The 25,046-nt window shown below is 39.4% G+C and overlaps 1 protein-coding gene across 1 annotated transcript in view; it reads right to left on the reverse strand.

Moving 5' to 3' along the window:
- Positions 1–25,046, reverse strand: part of slit3 (slit homolog 3 (Drosophila)) — a 233,203-nt gene that overhangs the window by 76,255 nt on the left and 131,902 nt on the right. Inside the window, exon 6 of the mRNA XM_085365888.1 lies at positions 17,519–17,590. Within this exon, the coding sequence (XP_085222014.1) occupies positions 17,519–17,590 (72 nt within the window). The remainder of the gene's footprint in view (positions 1–17,518; positions 17,591–25,046) is intronic.

Raw genomic sequence — 25,046 nt, forward strand, 5'->3', positions numbered from 1 at the left:
GTGAATTATATGAAAAATATGTTTTAAATCTTAAAACTTTCTTTACAAACTTTAATTTTCTTTAAAAAATAAAAAAATAAAAACAACATATAATCTGTCTACCCTGAAATCTTAAATCAATATTCTTTTGTTAATGGAAAGAAACCATTGACTGAAACTGTAACAAAGTAACTGTATGGCTCTGCTTACGATTGCTTTGTTAGTAAAGCTGATCAAGCTGCCTCAGTCATTATAGAGCAGCCTCTGTCATGACAAATATATGAGAATACAAAATCCTTTTTTCTGAGTCCTATTAGATGAATGCCATTGATGTCATAGTGACAATTTGTTGAGTAAATGGTTTTTCCTTTAACATCTGTTGCATATGCTGAGATGTACCAGGGGTCTTTATTGGTTTTAGTCCAAGAAAAGTATCGGAAAAGATAAGAGCATAGTATGAACGGTTTAAAAGCACGAGGTCTGATGACGCCAACAATTGAAGTGGAACAATTTTGCTGCAAAATCAAATTATTTCCCTAAAAACTGCTATCAGGGGATTTGCCTGGAGGAGCATGTAAAGTTCTGATAAACTTTCTTTACTACATCACTTTAATCCATTCACTTTTACAGTTCTCCGTTTTATTATTTGTCTGGCCTTCTGGCAATTGTAGCAGAAGCACAATAAGTTCCCATGCCCCTCTTTGGACATTAATAGGTCTGAAGGCTGTTGCCAGAGATTAAACAAATGTAAAGGATTACATACAGAGAAACAATAAGAATGATAGGAGTGGACAATTTAATTAGAGTAAGATTTAGCTATACTTTTTACCAGCTGGATACTGTTGAATATGGTAATGTGACCTCCAACTAACCTGCTGCATTCAGCACACTATGTCTACAGCTGAGTGAAATTCCATTCTATATAAATACCTAAAATAAAATGCAAAAAAAAAAGGTTATTCTGCTGTTAATGTTATCAGGTTCAATCAAGCAAACATGCCTGTTTTTAAATTGAATCTTTTCAGGATGAAATTGGAATTCCAGTGCCGTGACTGAAAAAATATTGATTGGACAGATTAAATGCAAAATGTTATTTGGCTAAAAATAAAATGAGTTGAAAAGCAAATGGGCTGGATAAGTTAGAGCAAGTACAATTTGTTTCAGAGATGAATGTTGATTCTTATTCAAAGCATGTAGTAAAATTAACTGCAAAGCCAATGTAAGCATTGATTTTGAGTATGGAGTGTTAAAAGGTTTAAATTCAGCCTCTGACCTGGAAGCTTCTTGCATTTACAACATATTGTTTATCTCCTGACATAAGCATTTATGTAGCTACTACATGATACCTAATTTAAATTCATCGTATGGTGCATATGTATTATTTTTTTTAGAAAACTACAGCCAGCTAGTTAGGTTCACAGGGAGGAGGCCAAATAATGAGCCAAATCTGGCCAAAACCGACAGTAACCCGATCCACACTGTGCCATTAACAGACAGGTTTTGTACAGATTAAAAATGAGATGGGGGGGTGGGAATATTATATATATATATATATATATATATATATATATATATATATATATATATAAAAGCAATGTTAGTGGTTAAATTCTGACTTGAGTTTCTTCCTCTGAGTGCTTTCCCACACAGACGCTGTAAAGGGGCTGACTATCGAAAGGCCTTAAAGACTCTTTGAGTTGTCTGAAGAGCCCTCAAAAAAATCTTCCCCCAGACCTCATTACAGCTTTAAGGAGAGGAGGCAAAATGAAATGCACGGACACTTCAATGCCACATTTGCCTAACTTCTTCATACCTCACACTTTTATTACAAAGAGAGCTAAAGTAACAAGGAGGGAACTTATAATGCATGTCAATCAAATAGGTCATGTCCATTTAACCTTTAAGGATTTACTCCTTTACCTAATGACAGACAGACAAGTGGTGGGATCTGTCTATAGGGACATCTAGAGATAAATATGTTTGTGTATGTCTGTGTGCATGGGTGTATGTTCAGGGCTGGACAGCCGAGTCAGACAATGAGACTACCGACCCTTGAAGTAATCAGTCACAGAGAGTCACGCTATGGTGCAGCCCTGTGCAATGTTTCTGCACATGTAGGTGCGCATGTGTGTACGAGTATGTGTGCTTGCAATGTTGCATTTGGAATTATTGCCTTGTTGTCTGTGGGTATGTTTTGTGAGCAGAGAAAGAGATTTCAAGGATGCAAGTGTTTGAATGAAAACTAGAGTATCTTCATAAGTGTATGTGTTAGATTGTGTGTGTGTGGGAGGACGCTGAGAGTGTGAGCCACAGAGAAAGAAATGGAATATATCAATGAATGCTCCTGTCCTTGTATCCATGTCTTTTGATGAGGAGATTCTTACTTGTAAGTGATTTTTGACCCTTATGACTTTAACACTATAACACATCTATAAAAGGCTATGACGTCTGCAAACAGGCTTTACGGCTTTTGGAAAAGAAGTAAAGCTCTTTGAGGAAGAGCTTTTAGTACTTGAATTGTCTCATTCTTTTTTTTTTTTAAACTTTCCCACGGGATTTAATGCCTACTTTCTCTGGCAGCCTGGTGTTAAATCCTGCATGTGTGTTCTGTTTGTACCTGTCAAGTATGTGTGTGTGAGAGCTTTCGGTCCTTTGTGTATACGTGTTGTTCAATGCATATATGCGCGCATGTGCGTGTGCGAGCTAAGCGGACTGGTTTAATAAACTTTCGAGTGTTTGAACAACCAAAGTCGCTCAATTTCACCCACTCATCTCTGAGAAAATTGACATTTCCAGAGTGTTGCTGTTGGAAACCACTCTGGGAAAGCTGAACTGTTTACAACCCAACCCCAAAAAGCACTGAGAGGTTGAGAAAATTACTAGCTATTTTTTAACCAAATTTTGTTTAAGTCTAAAATTATGACAAATGAGTACACGAGTGACCACTTTTTATTTGATGTACGAAACAGTAAAGTACAAATCATTTTTGAGTGAAATGTTGACATTATAAAAATGGTCTGTTATTTTTATATAGTTGCACAAAAACAGGCTGGAAGACGAAGAGAGGGAAGAAAAGGCTGCCGTATTGGTGCTTGAATTAACTGAATAATGATGTTTGCATTATTCCTCACTGAGACCAGTGGGTGCTGACTGCTGCAAGCTTTTCAGAAGGACGAAGGGGGAAAAATATGCCTGTTAGTGTACCAAATTCCTGGAAAAGAGTTATATAAATCAGTGGAATAGTAAGGAAATCCTGGTGAAACATCCAGGCTTCTTGAAGTGGGGTGTAATTGAAAGCCCACATGTGGGTTAAGATTATAAAACCGTTCCTTGACACCACAAACTGATGATGTTGATTTTAATCAAATTAGCTGACACTATGTAAACGGGACCACATCATGTTCATCACTGGACAATTCCATGTGGTTTGGCAGGAGGCTGTATGTGTGCGCCTGAGAGTGAGAGAGAGCAGCTCAGGGGCTTATTTGTGTGCATGTGTGTGAATATGTGTGTAAGAACACAATGCCAGGTTTTTGCTTTGTGATATTTCATAATCATTCAGCCCTGTATTAAAAACGAATAATGAATGCAATATAATATGGGCTTCTAAAATGAAAATCTTGGAGGAGTCGTGTGAGAAAAAAGAAAGAAAAAAGAAAGGAAAAAAAGGGTATTAGAAAGGTTGGAAGACATCTACATAAAAAGCTACTGAAGAGACCATTACACCTTAAATGACAACAAATTAGATTGCAGATTGCCTCTCTTCTTTCACTCCCCTCCTCCCTTGTTCTTTTATTTTGCTCCCATCTTTTCTCAATTGTCTTCTAGCCCTGCTTGACTTCCATCTTAAATCTCCTTTCACTCTCTCTTACTCCTCTCCCTCATCACCATCTCTCCTCCTCTTTCCTGTCCTGCCACCCAGTGGGATGTGATTAATTGTGCGTGGGTCAGGCTGCTGGCGTCGAGCTCTTCCAATATCTGAAGCTGGTCCCACCTCTGCATAAGCTCTGCGTTACCCGTTCCCTCCCTCTGTGTAAATCGGCTGGTACTGACTTAATGTGTTACCTGCATGGCTGTTTAAATTTTTTACACTGCCTCACCTCCTCTCTCCTTCATTATGCAATCTTTTATTAAACAGAACCAAAACCAAAGTTAAAAATGTCTCATTTCAGCAGCATAAATATTAAAATAATGGATATTTAAATTATGTATATTTAATTGTAGATGTGTGTATATGTAAAACAGCTGGATGGAATGAACAACAAGGTAAAAAGAAATTATCACCAACCAAGATTTGGTAGGTTGTATTTGGCCAGCGAAAATGCTGAGCCACTGTCAGTGCTCCTTACTTGTTTTTCTTCACCTATTCCTCTTTCCAACATCTTATCATATAAATATGTCAAATTATGTCAAATTGGTGTTGCCTAATTTGTTTAAATTGTGATGACATGGCCACTGGTATTACTCAGCAGATTGCACAGGAGACCCAGGCTACTGCAGGGGCCTGGGTGTGAGTCTGCCTGGAGTTATTTCCTGCTCTCTCTCCCTGTTTTCCTGTCTACTCTGCTTCCCGTTGAAAAAAAATGGATAAAAAAGCCCAAATAAATCTTTTTCTTTCTTTCTTTTTTTTTAAGTAAGCTGGCACCTTTAAAGCAATGCCAAGGGAAAGTGAATTTGGAGGTCTGCTATGGGAGACACACAATTCCCCTGATGGTGATGTTGCAGCCAGCCATAAAGGCCAACAAAGTTCACGCTGGGAGGTGCTGTTAGCTTCAAACCAACACACAACCATCCCTCATGGGATCTGAGTTCAAGTCCCCTGTAGGACTAAAAGTTTTAGATAATAGGCTTGCTGTTTTTACTTTCACTGGACTGGTTAGGTTAGGATTACAAAATAATCATGGTTGCTGTGTTTTCATGGGAATATTAATCTGAATTGTTTAGACAGTTACGCCCTAAATTCTGTAACATCACAAGTAATATGCTATTAAGATTTTTTTTTTGTCATTACATATGTTATGAATATTCGCTTTTCCCTCCTTGCTCTTAATCACATGCACCTTTTTCACTTTTTTAACTCCTTAAATAATTTAAACAGTTCAGGTTTTTTTTTCCTCCCAAAGCAAAGCTGGCTCCTCACAAACCCACTATTGCCATTCCAATGGAAAAATAGCCGTCACAGTGCCTCTTTCTCTCTTTTGAAGGCCTGCTTTTCATTCCCTATATCCTCCCAGCATGTTCTTCCTCTTCCACAACTTTTCACCCACCCACCCCCCAAAAAAGTCGTTATTTTGTAAACAGTAGCTACCTTGCATACTTAGCTCAGCTCCTCTCCATTGATTTTATTTCTCTCTTTTCTTTCCATACCCACCCTCCAGTACATTTTATACAGCTGTTTCTAAACTTTTAGTTTCTGACTGCTACTGACCCTCTTTCATTTTCTCATTTTGACCCGCTGCCTTTCTTTCTTTCTCTTCCTTCCTTCCCACTGTGCCTCATCCTTCTCTTTCAGGTCAGACCCTCTGTCTTTGCCAGGGTGCTGGTTGTTGCCAGGGTGTGATGGCTCTGCTGAGCCCGCTGACTCAAAGAGAAGCCGAAAGGCCAGCCAAACCAAAATCACTGAACAGCAGAAAGCTGCACTGCTTTGTTCTCTTCTGACCCCACTGTGCATATACGCACTCACACACACGCGTGTGCACAAACATGGAGAAGCATTGACAAAGACACTTGAAAACATGCATCCACTTATAGGGAATTTGTTTCTGAATCATCACAAGCACACACACCTACACACATCACCATTTTCTGTATTACTAAACTTTAGTTTTGAGCGAGGTTTTTTTTCGGGGGCTTCAATCCAGCACCCACGCGTCACGGATACGAGACAGATCTGGAGGCAGGAGGCAACCACAGCAATGCAATCGTTACTGGGGGCACTGAGGCTAGAGACACACCAACTGCACTGGGGATATTCTGACGTGTAAGGCAAGCGCATATACACACACATGTGTGCGTGGTTTTCTGTACCCACCAACTGTTGTTTAATTTTGACAGTTGTACCACTGGAGCTGTACAAACAACTGCTTTATTTGGACAGGCATTAGGTTTAAATTACACTCACGGCAAAAGTTACTTTACCTACAGTGGACTAAACATTTTCCGTTAACTAATCTTAAGAAAGAGTTGGTTTATTTTGCTTTGTGACGGCTTTCAGTTCAGCTGAAGCAACCATTAGAAACCCTGGAAGGCAGATGATTCATGCATCATGCGCCATTTAAATCAAACCACATGGGTATTTTTATATTACAGTACTTATATAGATAAATCTATAAAATTCCCAAAGTTTGGTTGCCAAACGAAACATGGGTTAACAATTTTTTCTTATTTTTGATGTTTTAATTGTTTTAATCGACTGTAACATAACATATATAACATAATATAATGTAGTATAAGCCTATAGGAGTGCAACACAGACAATGCCTTTTCACCTTAATGTGGCATTGAAGTGTTAGATCAGCTCGGCCAGGACACATCACTCTCATAAAGAAAGCACAGCTCTCCTGCTGGCAGTGCAGTGCGTGAGATTATTTCCTTATTTCCTATTTCACCATTTCTTGTGTTTTTAAGCTTGCAGCTAAACTGATTTAAGTACGGAGCCTCAATCAGTGAAGCTGAGGCCAAGAGGTCAACAGCTCAGTAGGTGGAAACATAATTTATTGCCTCCTGCTTTCAAGCTGGATGTACACATAAAGCAACAAACAAATAAAAAGTAGGAGAAATAGGTCACTTTGGTCTCTCTGATTGTAAAAATAATCACCAAACTATCCAAATACATAATCTCACAGCTTGACTAACCATTATTTGACATTAACATGGAAATAAGTTTATTTATATATGTTATAAACATTGATGAAAGGTTGGGTAAATGTGGTTGAAAAAGCATGGCAGAAATTAGCAGAAGAGATGCGAGTAAATAATCTAAAAGATGAGAGGGAAGCAGGAATTAAAAGGAAGGCAAATGTGCAGAGGAGGTATACATGACTGGAAAAAGAAGAGGAAGAGTATAAAGACAAAGAGAAGAGGTAATAAGAAATTTAGATGAAGAAATATTTGACAGTTTGCATAACCGAGTCTGTGTTTGAAAAGGGGAGTTACAGGCAAAGTGAAAGTCACCTTGTGAAGTTACAGTGCACTGAGCAACTCTGTCCATCTGCCCTCATGAATTATGACAGACGTCGGCCAAAACCTCACTGCTACACACACACATGCACTTCACTTTCCTTTTTCTCACTCTGTCCCTCTCGTTTTTCTTTCTTAGCGGCACAGAAAGTTGTGCTTCGCCGAGAAAAGTGATCATAAAATATGCAGCCGATCCACTGCTCTTCTGAGTGCTTCTCAGACCTCTTAGCTCTCTGTGTGTTTGTAATGTGCATATGGGCATGTCATGTAAATGGCAGACTCTCGCTCTCCTTTCCGATTTTTCTGTCAAACCATTTTGCCTGCCCCGCCTTCATCTGTCTGTTTTTGCACGTGTCGATTTTTCTATCGGTCTTGGTTGCAATTAATAAAAACATCAGTGTTTAAAGAAATAAAATTCAGTTCAGTCACGACACCTGTTCTGCTTCTCGCCATTATTAAAGCTCAGTCCTTTCTCAACCACCTCCCCCCTCTAGCTGTGCTTAAAAGTTTTGTGTGCAATCAACAGAAAGATGGATCACTTACACTATTTAAAAATATGCAGGTTTTGCTTCAGTTTTATTTTACATATTTGCTCTTTGTGACTGTAAATATACAAAATATATTTAAATAGATTTAAAAAGATGAATGCAAATGAAATGCAACATACCTTTAAACTAGCTTCATTTTAATAAAGAGGCTGTTAATTGCCTTGCAGTTGATGCTGTTTGTATCACTTTGTTAACATAAACTTACCAAAACAATTACAGACAATAAGTTTCTGCATTTTTAATAATTAATTCCATATTAATTTCCTCATGAGTGACCAGGCTAGACACTTCCGGAGCACTGCAAGCTGATTTTGGCTTTTCACTTTACATGGGTGTAACATCCCACTATGAGACTATAGTTCGGATGAACAGGCTGTACAGATAAAGCAGTTGTACGTGTTATTGGCCTGTGGAAATGTTAATAGTGGGGTTCTTTGTCGCAAGAGCGTGTTTTTTTCCCTCAAAAAGCAGCACAATTAAAATGCCAAGGTTCATTAGCGTAATTGAGTGCAGTGACTTTGTAGTGAAACACGCAACAAAGTCTCATCACCTTAAAAACTTTCAGATCTAAAGATAAACGATTAAGTGAAAATTCACCCTCTTTTTAATGAAATCTATTTATATCTGAAAATGATTAAGTACTTATCATTTATTTTCATTAATCTTCGTTGTCAAGAGAGGGGAAAAAAAGCGAGTCAAAAGATCAGTGAGCAAAAACTGCATCTAATTCAACTGGTTGAAAACTGGCCGATGAATAATTACTAATTAATCAGCTTCCTATCCGCCTGACCTGGCTTCTCGCAACTACTCAATGAGTTCTCAGAAACATACATACTTAGCTTATGTGGTGTGTGTGTGTGGTTTTGGTGCATGTGTGCATCTGTGTATGGGATGTGCTTCGCTGCCAGAACCGTTTATGAATTTATGATTGCGTATGCATGGATTTATTAAGACACTTCTGCATGTTTTTTTCCACTCTGTGTGTGTTTCGCTGCATGTGCACATAGTTGGGTGCCCTTTCCCCATCTCATTGGGATGCAAGGCGTGAGCCTGTCGAGTGAGAGCTGTCCAGGCTAGCTTTGGAGTCATTAGTGCGCTCGTTAGTCCAGTTATGTTAAATCTAAATTACCATTCATCATCACACAGGGACCCATCATTTATTCTGATGTGGCCTGGCAGACACATGCACTAAGTGGATTAACTCATTCAAAGACACGCAGACGCACTTGCCAAAACACAATGGAATTCAAAATCAGGCGTTAGCTATGTGGTAAGTGCTTTAAAATAGATTATATATTATTGATTGAGACATTGCTGAATTAGAATTAATTGGTTTGCCCTTGTGAATATAAACCACGTAAACTGCACCCTCCTGCAAACAAATGCAACAGAGCAGTGAATAACAAATCATCATGCTACAATCTACTGTATAATTTTTTAATAGGCTAGACTAAACTGTCACCTTAAGGTTATAAAGCCCTTACAGGCTGGCAACCCTAATCCCAAGACCACACTTAATATTCTACAGTAATTAATGAAGTTATAAAAAACTTCTCCATGCAGTAATAAGTCAAAACAAGTTTTTTAAAAAAGTGCACGGAAGGAAATTAAAACAAGTTTTGTGGCTAACAAGAAGACATTTTTGTCTGCTACTTTGAATTCTTGGTTGGTACAAAGGAATAGAAGAGTACATGGGAAAGACTACAAGGTACAGCAGTGTGAGGCTGGCTGCATTCAGCACTGGCACTCAGCATTAAATTAGCTCCCGCTGAGTAAAAACACACTTCGTGCGCTGGCACACACAGTCCTTAGCCGCTGCAGGAGGAATGCCTACCATCTGCACTGACGTGATTGCGAGGACGAGGTATTCTCGGGAATCAAACTGACAAAGTGGATCGAGCAGCTTCTCTGCCAAATATAAAGACTGTGTTTATCACATAATTACATTTCCACTTCTGCTGTGTTTATTGGCCTTACAAGTTTGAGCACACACAGTTTTGACCATCAAAGGCTTTAAAAAAAAAATACAAAAACGGTGGAATCAAAGTATTAGGAGGAAAGCCGACTGTGGGATTGCTGAATTTAATGATCACGGTGCTCTTCACAGTAATGCACTGAAGAAAAGTCATAGTTCAGTCTCCGTTGTTGTATTTGCATTCGTAGTTTGACTTTTGAGAGATAAAACAACAGCAAGTCTTCACCCCGCTTAGGATGCTTATAACATACAGGTCAGAACAGGATATGCTTTAGAGCAAGTCTGATTTTTGTAAAGGATGCAAACAATCAAAATGTGTTTATCAGCATAACCAATATTAATCTGAAACCTTCAAAGCTTGCATAGAGATGAAAGGACCTGTCAAGTAATTAAGATGAATCTTTTTGTTTCATGTTTAGTGGGAAAGCAGAGTGACATGCATCCATAATGTGTGCCATTAGGAAAACCACTTGTTTAGAATTATTTCGCAGCACTAATTGATTCTGATAGGTGTTTAATGACGAATATGATAAGGCCACCCCGGTGTGCATTCTTTCTTGATTTTCAGTAAAGACCAAACAAAAGAACAAATCAAGGGTGACTCTGCCTCTGTTTTCACGTGTGATAGAAAAACGATCCCAGGCTTGTTTAGGCATTTTGGTATTCACCCAGAACTGTGAAATAATTGCTATCTTTACGTAACACAATCGCTGCTACACCTGGCATGGGATTGGAATCTTCTCTTAAATGGGACCATGCCCTAATCCAACAACTTTAACCCAGTGTTGTAGTTGTCTAAGCTTAGCAATGACTTTCCGCTGCTCTACAAAAAAGGTGCACGGTAACACAAAGTGTGCTTGGGAGAATCCTCCAATAAAGGTTTATCACTGTCCCAGAACTGGAAAGCTGATCACTCGTACCTTTCAGCCGAGTCTCCCTGGAGCACAGATACCTTTCTAAAGGGCATCTCTTGCCTGATAGAGAGATATGCTCCATGATGTGTTTTCTGACAACCAATGTGTGGTTTTTAATTACCCAACATGGTTTGAAATTCAAAATGAACACATAATTTACCAGTTCACTGGTTAATGTTTTAAATTTTTTAACACCTTAATAACAAGTGTTTGGTTGCGCTCTTTGAAACTTTAAAGGTAAAAGTGGCTTTAAATGCACATTTGTTTCTATGCTCCACGAGAGCATTTTTTATCAAAAATGCAGGCACTAAAGAACAGAGAGCATTGTGGCTTCATTGTACTGCGTCTCTTCCAGAAACATGTTGGTTGATGGAGTCTTCCACTTCAGCTGGCTTGGAGCGCCTGGGCCAGTGATGCCAGTCACTATAAAAGCTGTCTACTTTCAGAGAGACTCTCGTTATGCACTTACTTTGAGTTCACTATCATTTTCCCACTAACATCCACACACTCACTCACACAGACCTTTACTTGCACACCACATCTCCTTTTTGCAACTGATTTTATGCGGTGTAAATAAACCGCTTATTCAAGGTGCAGTTTTTTGTTGCCTCTGCCTCCACTTGCCGTGGCCGTTTGAGCTGTCATTATTTTGGTCATGAATAGTGAGTCCTCTCAGGCAATGTTTAATGAGTATACCAGCCATTGCATAAAAGCTAAAAAGTTAATTTCAGATATTTGTTTGCAGCATCGCAGCCTAAAGACTCTTCTAATTTTCTAGCAGAGAAAGCTTACCTAAAATGACTAATTTTCCAAGATGGCAGTATCAGAGTGGGTCTTCATTACTTGGCAGTGGAAAATGACTATCCGGATATTAACAAGAATGTGCAGATGCCCTACAGCACAGGTCAATCTCAAAACAGCGCCAATGCAATAACGCATTAGGACAGCAGTTTAGATTGGCCATTCACAATACAGATATTTGGCATTCTTGTTAACAGATAATAGATGCATGTATATAACATCTTTGTGTTATGTTTATCTAAGCAATGGAGGCAACACATATCACTTAATTAAAATTAAGCCATATTGCCAACCAATCTTGATAAAAACTAAAAACCGGAAAATCAAAACATCAGCCACCCAGTGGGGTCTCCGTCCTTACTTTGAGAAACCCTGTTCTGAGTCTATCTGACAGCCTTGGTGGTCTGGAAACAACAAAGGGCCAAATTGAGTCAGTCAGTCAGACATTTGTTCCATCAATAATTAATGCCTCCCTGCTCTCCTCCCTCTGATCCTTTCAATCTATTTTCTATCAGAGTTTCTTCTACTCGCTAATGTCACATCAGTGTTTCTTCCTTCTTTTCTGTCTGCCATTTCATCTCCCTTTCACTCTGATGTCTTTTATACCGCTCTGTCCTACATCTCTTTCTTCTGGTCTTGTTTATCTGCAACAAATGGACAAGGTTTCACCTGCCTCCCTTTTTCTGCTTCTTGTTTGTTTTTGTCCTGCATCACTTTTACAGTATGTATCTGTCTATTGTTCTTATCTCTGCCTTCTCTCCCTGCATTTTATCGCTCCTTTTCTTTGCACACTGCACATCTTTTTGGTCTTCCTCTGCATCTATGGATTTCTCCACTTTCCTTTCGACCTTCTTTTCTGTATTGCCTTGTTTCTCCCTCTCTCCTCAACAGTAGATAAATAAGTTATATCCAGGAAACTGGCTGTTTTTACAGCACCAGTATTACATGCCTTCTTTTCTTCTTCTTTCCTCAAATTCTTCCTTCTGTCCCTTCCCCCCCCCATTCTGCTAACACCCCCCCTACCCATTCCACCTCCCCAAATCTCTCTTGTCTCTTGTCTCTCCAGGCAAAAAGGATGGGATAGTAACCACAGCCCTTTTGGGTCTAAATAAATCATAGCCCAGCACTGCCTTGCTTTTACAACACCGATCCTTCACTTTCATCCTGGCAACCATGAAAGAGAGAGCAGAGAGAAGAGGAGGCAAGAGCGAAAGAGACTATCTAAGGACATATGAGTAAGGGGAAAGGATATCAGAGGAAATGGTGAATTTAAAGGCTCTTTAGTCACATCTGTCTTTCTTTCTAAGCTTCTTCAGAAAATAAAACTCTTCTGTCAAAGCCAGAGAGAAAGAAGCAGCATTCAAACCCTTAACATCATAGAAACTTTTCTTTTCTTAGAGTACAGAAATTGGCTCTTTGTTGTGAATTGCTGAGATCACTTCCCTGCGACTAGTACGGTATGCTTTTTTGTTTGTTATTATTTCCTGTCGGATTCTTCAGGAGGTGAACGTGAGTCAAACTGTGATGCTTAAGAACAATACGTGGCAAAAACTACAGAAAGTGTTAAAGGGGGGAAAAAAACCCTTGAAAAATGCAATGATTAAAAGTACACTCGTATTAATAAAAATGAGGAATTCATTCTTTTTTTTTTGCAAAGAGAAATGATTACAGCTTTTAGTCAGTGCATACGCAAATTTTTCAATTTGTGACAGGTCAAATATTTTATCTTAAATGTGTCTGAATTTTTAACACGTTGTCTAACTTTATTTAGAAAAAAAGCCCCATCACTCCTTTTCATTTCCATTATATTATCAATTATAACAAGATTAATGAAACTAACAAACTCAAATCCATTTAGCTTTTACAAAATGAGCCGCACACCCAAATATTCAGCTTTGACGAGTCAAAGCAGCTCCTGTGAAACATATTAAGCTCAGATAAAGCCTAGTCTACCAAGAAACATTGGCTAATTAAAAATGACTAGATTAATTAAAGTGGAGATTCATTAGTGCCACAGAGGGAGAGAGAGAGAGAGAGATCCACTTCTTTCAATTAGCATGATGCGCGCACACACAAATTACTAAAACACACACACATATCTATTTGCCTGCAACCTATGCACTTTCTTATATCTTATGGTTGGTTTATATGGAAAACATACATTATTATTGTAATATTAAATTCCTACGGAAAGTAATGACTGTATTTTATATTTATTACACCAATAATTCATATGCAAGCATTTTGGCGGGTTGGTGGTTTGATCCTCAGCTCCTCCAGCCTGCCATTTTCACCCCCAATGCATCCATCAGTGTGTGTGTGTGTGTGTGTGAGAGAGAGATAAAAACACTTAGGTGTTAAAACAAAGTGCTTGTGTCAGTATGTGTGAGGCTTGTAGTAGAAAGCGCTTGGGCTGCTCAATTAGCGTAGAAGAGCGCTATATAGTAAAATATCTGCCCATTTACCATTTTTACCATTTTTGCAGCACAAAGATACCCAAAGATAATTTAAAAAGTGCTTCAAAGGGAATACCTATATTTAAGCGTAGTCTCCGAATGGTTGGATTTATCCGAATGTCACACATTCAAAACAGCGGGGATAATGAAATTTGTAAGAGGGAAAACTAAGTAAAGCTAGAACTAACTCTCCACCTAAAGAAAAGAGTAAAAAAAATCTGGCACTAGAAGTATCACATATAAGCTGGACAAGGACGCCAACAACCCATCAGCCTTGAGTGTTTCATCTGTCGAGAAAAGTTGGCTAATGCTAACATAGTGTCAAGCAAGCCGAAGCGGCACTTGGAAACCAAACAGCCCTTCCGAGGGAAATTTGGCCCAGTTCAGAAGATTTCTGGATGGGAACCAGAGGCATCAATTTAGTGGATCAAACAAATTGAAAGTGCGACTCGAGCAAGCTGAGAGTCATTTATTGCAAAGAACAGAGAAAAGGCCTCACATGTAAAAGCAAAAGAGTTATTGCATAAACATGAAGGTGTAATGTTACGTGCAGATGCCAGAAATATACAAGAATGCCTATATCTAAGTGTACAATCAAAATAACTCATAACGGCAGTGAAGTAGAGGCTAGTTGGCGCAAATATGAATACAGGTGGTTGAGCAGGTAAAGAAAAATATAGAAAACTGCTGACCAAGTGGATCGCAGATGCTACTCCAACTAGGACTTTATTAAAGTATAAAAATATGTTTTCTTTATAATTTCGATCTATCTTCTTGACTGACTAATACCCTATAACATGTCTAAAAACACGTAAAATATTATTTGCAATTTCCCAGAGATCAAGATGACATTTTCAAATTGTCAAGTCCCCAGGTTGGAGATATTTCTGCTTGACAAACGACCTAACCTCTGTTTGATGGATAAACGAATGTGTAATAGAAACACTGCACTAAACTTTAATCTAAACCTAATCATCCTAACCTCAGTGCTGCTCAGCCATTTGAACAGCCGATGGCTTAAAACTTAAACCGATCCTTGAAAAGACAAAAGCACAAGAAGATACTCACACAGACGCACATAGGTGTGAACAATCAAAAATACATACACCTACCTGATGGTGCAGTCACATGACCTCCAGTCACCGTTATCTCTATCATCCATTTTGTACTACGATCACGGACTCAACCCCAAGAACTGAACAGATGGGACTGCATCTGTGTTTGTGTGTGCGCGGATATGTGTGAATACGCATGCATCTGTTTGTGTGGCGAATGCGTGTGTTTGTCTGTGCGTGTGCGTTAAGATGCTTGAAATGAAGATCAGTCCAGCAGCAGAATTGCTTACTGTCATTCATGCCCTTTGCACATGAACACAAACACTTCAACGCACACAGACACACGCGCGCGCACACACACACACACACCTGCCTTTATTAAAACGTCACATTCAGTGAATATACTGTGTGCTGTCATGCTGTCTGCTGTGAATGGAACGGCTGCGTATTTACAGTGAATTGTAAATCCTGCCGAGCACTCAGCTGTCAGAGTCTTATGAATTGCTAATATGTTGTATCTCGCACTGCCGATCCCCCTGTATCTGGCCCCTATCACTTTCATTGTGCGCTGAGCAAAAGTGAGGCCAGGGAATGAAAAAAAATCTAACTTATAAAAGGAAATAAAACGTGGAGATAAAGGATACGATGGCTTTAATGAAAACCTACAATACTGTCATGAAGTATCATTTATAATGAACACGTGCATTGATTTTATTACTTATAGTAGCGGTGATTACATTTTATTTTGATTTGGATGAGGACTACACTGCCACACACTGAACCATTTACCACAGTATCCTCTGCTCTATTTAATCATTTATGTGAGCACATTAGCAGCACCAGACTGCACCAAGAACAATCACACCTACTTCAGCAGGATACTAATCAAGATGTGTCTGATACTGCTGGGAATCTCTCTGAGCTTTTGCATCACATACCTGCTTTCTGCTGTATATCATCTTTATGCATATTGAATTTGATCACATTTTTGACCCCACAATTCTTAAATGGGCCATTTAAAGTGAAAAATACACTGCAGACAAAGGTGGAATCAGCATTACGGAGAAAATTCCTTTAAAAATCTAAATTCTGCCAACTTCCCAGGCTTCTTTGGCTTCTCATCCTTATCACAGAAGATGTATACTTGGTAGCTTTGCCCTTAATAGTCTCTCTGTGAATATTATTCCTGATATAGTAGACATTTATGTGACAATGAGACTTTATCTCAGACTTTCAAGCTGATGACTATAATACCTAATTATTGTCAGAATGTGTTGGAAACCCTAAAAACCATAAGAAAAATCACATTCTTGTCTTGTTCTTTTCCAACATTTAACTCAACTGGGAAACCAAACAATTTCTAGTAGTTCTAATAATTTGCCGGCATATTTTCCAAGTCATATGTAGCCAAAGATGGACAGACAGGTTGGAAAAAGTGGAATCACCCCACTTTTCTCTCTTCTTTTTGCCTGTTTTTTTAGGCTAATCTTTCTTTCACTTTGCCTGTGCCTGATTTTCTATATGATTATTCCTCATTAAGATAATCAAAAACAGTACCACTAACCTTATCAGCTATCAGCAATGCCACCATCACAGAACAAACTTATTTTCAGCTGCTTTTTCCTAATATCAGGATCTGACACTATAACCTTTATATTCTTTATTTTAGCACAAAATATAGGGAACAGAGTAAGAAAATAATAACCTGATTCTGTACTAACAGTAAAGCCTTGCAACAGACACACATAGAAACCCATTCATGCACAATTACATGCATTTGTACACACATACAGGTGCGGAAAAAGTAGACACCTTTTTACTAATATAGCTTTCGTTGCACAGTGGCCGGTCACACCTCTGAGTATAGTGACAAATGAGGAGCTCTGGAAATGTAGACAGATCAGACGCACACAATTTCTCCTCACACACTTGCGCAAACACACACATACAGACTCAATAACTCACACAGCTGGAAGCAAACACGTAAGAACATTAATGTATCCCCACATACAGGAGGAATCACCCACATATGCTAACACACATGGAGCGCAGAAATGCAGAGCACAGCAGGTGGCAGATACAATGTTTCCCATCCCATTGTTTGTGTTGTATTTGGGTGTGTATCAGTTTAATGTGAGTCAGTGACTACACAATTTCAGGCTGATGAACAGGTAGGTTTCATCTTTGTAAGCAATGCGTACAAGTACTTATACAGCCACCTCTGCAGTCATTCAAGGCTATAACTGAGGATAATTCACACGCAGAAGCATTTAAGAAACTGTGATCTTTAAACAAAATCATCTTCAAGTTACAGCTTTTCTTATACTAAAGACACAAAGCAGACATAGAAAAGTACATGAAGGGGAAAGAGGGACGATACAGAACTGAGAGGGAAGTGTATTCCTTTTAAATGAAAGGGAAAAAAAGGAAAGGGCGAGGAAACTGAATAAGACATAAAGCAAAGCTTATAATGAGAAGAGGAGAGTGCAGGACATATCCTTGTTTCACAGACAAAACATGAAAAGGGGAAGAGAGGAGAAGAGGAAACTGATGAGAGAAGGAGGAGGCAAAGGAGGAGAGAGATGGAGGACCAGGGTTTTTCTCTACTTACAGAATCTCCAGATCGCGCAGCGCTCGGAAAGCTCCATCTTCGATGCAGCTGATGTGGTTGCTGTCCAGTTGCCTGCACCGCACACACAAACACACACAGACACACACACACACACAGACACACACACACACACAGACACACACACACAGATGAGACAGAGATGGGAGAGAGTCAGGCGCAAGTCTGCAAGGTCCGCTCAGCTGGGGGAGGGACTAACAAAAGATGGGTTGCTTGAACGAGAGTGTGTGCATGTGGATATGTGTGTAAGGTGATACCCAAGTAGTGGGCTTAAGGTAGCAGGTAGGAGACACCGGAGTTAACTCTCTCTCTCGCACATGCACTCACTCACACACACTCTAGGAATATCAAGTCCAGATGATAGCACGAAAGCTAAGGTTAAGTCTCTCACCTCGGTGCTGATATGGCCAGCCCTAAGGAGAAGAGGAGAGGAAAAGGAGAGCGCGAGAGAAGAGACCGGTGCGCTGAAGTGGCCTGCCTGGCATCAGCCTATCACCTCCTTCCCCTGCCGCACGCCCAGCGCACACTGGCCACCGGGAGAGAGAGGGGCGAGAGAGATAGGCACAATAAAGAAGAGAGCGAGCGAGCCATTGCTACTAAAGCCCACCCTGCTTGTCTGTTCTGTAAATATTAATTGCATCTCTCCTCTCCCATCCTCCTCCTCTCCCTCCCCCCATGTCCTCTTTTATTCTTTTTTCCTCTCTCTATAGTGAAAGAGGGAGTAATTTCATTACATTAGGCCAGCCAATCCATTAAGGGCCTTTTACCGGCTCTGTCACTGAAACAATTTCATTAAAAGGAAAGCCTCCGTAAATCAACCTACAGTCACGACTCTGCCTCTTGTTCCCATTCTCCTTCTTTCCTCCCTCTCTCTCACTAACTCCTCCATTTCCAGGCTTGCTCAACGACTTGCTTGCTGGACTACCAGATGCACCCTGTACCCCACTGCCATCCATCCTTTGCTTTTACTTTAATTTGCTCGGCTCTAGGTATTCAGCTCCCCTCCCCACCAACATCATCCACCCCTCATGAACCCAGCAACCCTGAAAAGTCCACTTCCTCCCTTCCTTCCTTCCATTCCTCCAACCCATTCATCCCTCTGTCCCTCCTACCTCATCTTCTTCATCTACAGGAGAGTATGGATGGACTGCAGATGAAAATACACAAAGGGCAGACATTTAGAAGTATCCTCATGTCCCTTGTAAGTGGCATTTAACCTATTACACACACAGACACACTCAGACAGGTGGACACAGGTAGATTAATACGGTAAACACAGCACAGAAAGATTAAAATACATACAAACTGACAGAAACACTATGAAACTATTTATTGTCTGCTCTTGAGCCACTACAACTGTGGGGCAACCGTGGCTCAGGGGGTTGGGAAGTGCATCTGTAACCGGAAGGTCGCCGGTTTGATTCCCGGGCTCTCTGTCCTGGTCGTTGTGTCCTTGGGCAAGACACTTCACTTACCGCCTGCTGGTGTTGGCCAGAGGGGCCGATGGCGCGATATGGCAGCCTCGCTTCTGTCAGTCTGCCCCAGGGCAGCTGTGGCTACAACCGTAGCTGCCTCCACCAGTGTGTGAGAGTGAATGAATAGTGGCATTGTAAAGTGCTTTGGGTTCCTTGAAAAGCGCTATATAAATCCAATCCATTATTATGACTACACCTTAATCTTTTGTCTTCTTCTCTTCCCCAATCTCCCTTCCGCTGGATTCCTCCATTGCTAATCACTTTTTCTTTGACTTCGACCATCTTATGTTCGTTTCTCTCCTCTTGTTTTGGATCAGTCTTCTCCACTTTTCATCTCTCCCAATTCACAATCCATGTTTTTCTCTCATCTTGTCTTTTATTCCCCCTTCACTTTTTCCCTTTCGCTCTTCATCTACCCATCTCTAATCAATTTCGTCTCCCTGTTTTCTTTCATCAAGCTTTTTAATTTTTTTTTTTCCCTTCTGTGTTTGCCTTGGTGTCTGCTTGGCACACTGCAACACCCGTTAAATCAGTCATGTCAGCTTTTAACCCCGAGGAAGGTGCATCCCAAAAAGGCAGCTGTAGTTTTCTCTCTTTCTGTAGGGCAGCAGAAATCACATCAGAATTTCTTTTTTGTTTGTTTTTGTATATACATGTCCACAGTGCAAGTCTGTGTAAAAAATCTTAGAGACATATAAGTCCTCGGAGTATCTGAAAATTGTATTCACTACAGTGCACCACAGGTACACCTCAATATTCTGTATGTCCGCTTATCAACAACAGGCAGCTGGCCAGAGAAGGGCCCAGATGCACCATCTTCAGACAAGATAAATGTACAAACTAAATGTTTTAGAGCACATAGCAGTAGTAGAGAGTCATTATCTTATCACAGCTCTTTATACAAGAACATGCAAAGCAAACTCAGAAATATTTCTATTGAGACAAGGCTTCAGAAAGCTACCATATAAAGTTCACTGTAATTTTTCATTGCTTGATCATTATACTCTCTGAGGCGGCGCTGACATGTGCAGCAGGGTCACAGAAATGAGTTGACGGCACAGTGTAGTAAACGTATTCTTCAAGCTTCTACCTGGTATTGACCAGCTACTAGTGGTTAACAATTGGCATGGTTTTGATTTGGAGTAAATAGAGAAAATATCAAACCAATCCATACCCACAGGCCAGGTTTGGATCACAGCATAATTATTTTCAACCCTCCAAAGACTTCCATAGAGTGATGAGATGCCTGGATTTTCTTTGAAGCAATGCAATCATATCTTAAAGGTGATTTAGTGTTAAGTTCTAGCTCCTAGCCATTGTGGCACTTCATTAACTGAGCACAATCTGTAAAGATTGGACAGGATCAACAATATGGAGCACTAAACAATGATGGTATATGAAAGCGTACATAAAAGAATAGTCTGGGTTTGTGCTCTTGTCATAAGTCATGTCTTGAAGCTATTTTTTTTCTTTGTTGCCCACTTGTTGGATGAGAGCCGCAAGTGTAAGCATCTGTTAAATGACTGAGTCTAAAATATAGTGAGTCTGGGGATCATCAGCATATGGTTGTGCCATGTTTTCTGCTTTATGTAATTAAAAGGCATGTATTTTGGGGGGAAGGAAGAATGGCGCACAGCCTAAACAGCCATATGGAGATGCATGGCACCGCTAAAGTTGGCTAGTTATTACAGGCTTTTTATTCACGGCACTGTTCTTTTAATGTCGAGGAATAAAGTGTAGAGACAGACAACCAACAACAAATTAGGGTCTTTGTCATTCTATTCATACATCAAAATCTATGTGTGAAGAATGGCAACTCATGTGGTGTCTGAAGGAACTTTCCATCCCACACCTGCTGTTCTAGCCTGGGCTCCTGTAACTTAACAAAGGCTACCAGTTATATTAAGCTATAGCTTAATTTAACTGGTATCATTTGTTTATATTTTACAAATAATGTAAAATATAAAAAAATGAAGATAATTTGGAGCCTAGGTGAATCAGCCAATATTGGTGTCTTGTTAGCCTGACATCACAGTACAGGGGTCCAGTTCAGCCTTCACCTTAAAGTGCAAATATGTCTAGCTGCTAAACGTCATCTTTCCAAAGCTACCTTTTCATTTACACTGGCAAATGAAAAGAATACCCATGAAACATTTCGTAAAAACACTTCACTTCTAAATGTAACAGTTCTTGGTTGCTGGTTAAATTTTAAGCTGTTAGTTTGCTTTCAGTGCTAATTCTACAGTCTAGAAGAGGGGTGTCAAACTCTAGGCCTCGAGGGCCGGTGTCCTGGAGTTCGACACCTGTGGTCTAGAATAACACAAATAAATGTTGTGTAAGGATCTGGGCTAGTGGAACTTTAAATCAACCTTGGTGGAAACTTTAACTATAGATTATATGCTTTGTTTAATTTTTGCAAAACCTAAAAGCAATAAAAGGGTGTCCAACTCCAGGCCTCGAGGGCCGGTGTCCGGCAGGTTTTAGATGTGTCCTTGATCCAACACAGCTTATTCAAATGGCTAAATGACCTCAACATGTCTTGAAGTTCTCCAGAGGCCTGCTAATGAACTCATCATTTGATTCAGGTGTGTTGACCCAGGGTGAGATCTAAAACCTGCAGGACATCGGCCCTTGAGTTGGCCTAGAGTTGGACAACCCTTGGCTTACTCAGTTATTCTAATTGCAAAATTAATCAAAGATTTGTATTCTTGCACTTGACCTCTTCTATGACAGAATTAAAGACAAGTCCAGAAATCTATGGAATAAAAGAAAAGTTGTTATTATCTTCAGTAGATTTTCCATGCAAGAAGAAAACATACTTTTCTGAGCCTTCAGACGGTCTCAAAGAGATATAAAAATTAGTTTAATGATTGTATATTCTGAGTATCAAAACAGTATTTACAGTATTTCTAACCCTCAATCCTAACCAAATACTTCCCTAATAATTAGTTTTGGTTGCCCTAAATTTCACCAAACCTGTTGGCTTAATCCTCAACTTTTCCCACCATCCCCCTTCCTCCAAATTCTTCTCCTATCTTTTGCCATCCTGGCCTTCATCACCCCGTCCACTTGGGCAAAATACCCACATTTTGGAAAAGCAAATGTGTTTAGTACAACAAAGCATTTATCCATGATTCTGCTTGCTGGACTGGACAGGACATGTTACTTAGAGAAATTGTGTTCCTTGCCCTTCAAGGAATTCATTTTTATCTGGCATTGACCTGAGCTGTATGTTAGGCTACTCCCCATGTCATATTAATCACTTTTACATTGGAAATGACAGTTAACCACAATTTGGTTTGCATTTTCAGGTAGTGTCAATCTTACGGTCGTCTTTGGTGTCTTGAATTGAATACCCAGTGGCTACACTAGAAGCCAAAAAAGTAAGTAAGTAAATAGATACATACATAAAATGGCTCACAAGCATTATGGGTAGGGGATTCTCATCCCTTAATAGAGCTGACAAAGACTCTTAGACACTTGCTGAAATATCTTCAGATATTTCTCTTTTTGATTACTTTTTCACTGCTCTCCTCCAGAAACTTTACAACTCTGCTTTTCCGCAAAACGGAGAAAAGATACTTGTTTCTACACTGGCAGCTGTCTTTGAGCTTCCATCTTCAGCCACAAAAAACAATTTCATCATCTATAATGTAATTGGATTCCTCTGACAGCTTTTTACACCAAGCACCTTGATTAATGGTGACATGATTGGTATCAGTCCGGGGTAAGGGCAAGTTTGTGTATCCATGTGCGCGCTCTATATCTGTACCATTGTGTTGTCTTCTGAAACCCCGTGTGTTCCGGTCATGGATGTTTGTTACAGGAGATAGAACAGGGGTCCAAAATTTAATTTCCTTCCATATAATTAGTTAGTGTGTTTAATCATACCTATCATAAGGCCTATTGGCAGACTGATTCAAAGCTTCCCTCTGCTACCATCTGGAGCAGAGGTAAGCACACATGGACATACACGGACATGCTGTCTCTGCATGAAATCATCAGTGAGCAACCACTACTACCTGAGTAATTAATAAAAGGATGGAAGATAGGAAGGAAGGAGGACCATAACTGTGTTTTCACCCCATGAATTTTAAGAAATAATGAGTCATCAAAACTTTAAATTATTGGCAATCAAAAACTTCAAACATTTGTTGTCTTTGTTGGTAAAGTAAGTAGACAATGAATAGTGATGGACACGAATAGCAGGCAATGGAAAAAATAGATTAATTTGTTATTGCTTTCTATTATAAGACACTTTAAACAATCACGTTGAGTGTTCTGAGGTGTCACTGGTTGATCTGTAAGTATATACATGGCACGATCTACCAATAAGGTTTTCGTATATACTCCCAAGTGTTGCTGGAATTTTGACTACTGGTTCCTGCATCTATTTTTCCTCCCTCATTAAGTGTTTGAAAAAGGAATGATTGCACTTCTTAAAAGCTTTCATCCATCCATTTTCCTAACTGCTTGCCCAATCAAAGAGTATGGACAGGGGCAAGAGGCATTTCATCGCAGCACTAACGCAGACAATCATTCACTAAGGAAACTAAGGATTACATTTACTTTTAGTTACCTTTCTCTGACTCGCAGGGACTTCATATAGATTAGGCTGTGTATCGGAAACACCTGTAGGTGAACAAAAATCTAATTTAAAATGGAGAAAAAAGCTATTTTAGAGGAGTGTGTGTTTGTAACGACTAATAGTTGGTTATTAGGTTGGTTGGACTTATAGTCGGTCACATAGGTACCAATGCTGGTGGACATCTTTTGAAACAGGTAATTAAAAGCCTTTTGTATCATTTAAAGTGAATGATATTTGCATTTAATGTCCATTTAGATTTGAACAATTCAGGGTAGGATTTGACTTGCTAATGATAAGTCTGCTTTTAGTAATGTTCAAGGGTACAGGAATAAATTATGGTTTTATTGTCCAGCTTTTTCCACAAAAAGATGCAATCAAGGACATCAACGAGCTTCCATTAAAGTTTCTCTTTATTATTATTATTATTATTATTGTTGTTATTATTGTTGTTGTTGTTGTTGTTGTTGCTGCATACTAATATAGATTAACTGAATATAAAATAAAATTAGCTTGAAGTGCATTTTAAAAAAAAGAAAAAAAATATTCCGGAAAGCCAGAAATCTAATTTCTTGATGTATTTTAAAACTGATCGTACTTTACTGTGTTTCCTTGTATGTGATTTTAGGTCAATTTACCATCAAAACTAAATTACAAATCCTATCATTAAAATGAAAAAAAAGGACTTTTAGGTGAATGCAGTCTAGCCATGTAAATCCTTTTGCATTCAGACAAAACAATTGACATTTTCTACCTCATCCCTCCATCAACCTACTGTCTCTGCTGATCATGACCTTTAATGAATTAGCCACATCCTGCCATTTAAGGACATGTGTAGTGGGGGCTGGGTTCAAGCCAAGAATCATGGGAATCTGAGTAAACCCTGTCAGAAAGCTGGCTGTCGTGTCTCCATCCTACTTTCTCTTGCGGCACTTTGATTTAAGGACGCTTTCAAAGGGAAGACCATTATTAGTCTTTTTTTTGTATATTTTCATGCTTGGCTCCAGCTGTCCATTGTTGGATGTGGTAAACAAGTTGAAAGTAAACATCTGCACTGGCGGAGACACACTATGATACTGGTGTGTGTGCACATGCACGTAAACGACACAATGTTCTCACCTCTCTCTAAGGCAGTGTAGTCATAATTCAAACAAACGGCTATCTTGCACTGCATTGTGGGTAGGGAAGCATGAAGCATGGAGATGTTTTACAGGGGAAAAAAACAAAGGAGGCCATGAAAGGACTTCTTTTTTTTTATTCTTACACTGAAATACTGTATACTTTTGTATTTTGCTGAAAAATGGCATATTCTACTCTCTGAATACATTCTTCCAAAGCACCTGGATGGTACTATGAATGTGTAGATAGTGAGCATAGGTGGACCCAGCGGGTAAAATGAATTAAATTTTATCACAATAAAAAAACGGGTAGGATAGTGAGAAAGCAGGCA

This window comes from Diplotaxodon limnothrissa, linkage group LG2 (assembly GCF_057381915.1).
Source record: "Diplotaxodon limnothrissa isolate DT_005_m linkage group LG2, D_limnothrissa_male_GT1.1, whole genome shotgun sequence".
Classification (NCBI taxonomy): domain Eukaryota; kingdom Metazoa; phylum Chordata; class Actinopteri; order Cichliformes; family Cichlidae; genus Diplotaxodon; species Diplotaxodon limnothrissa.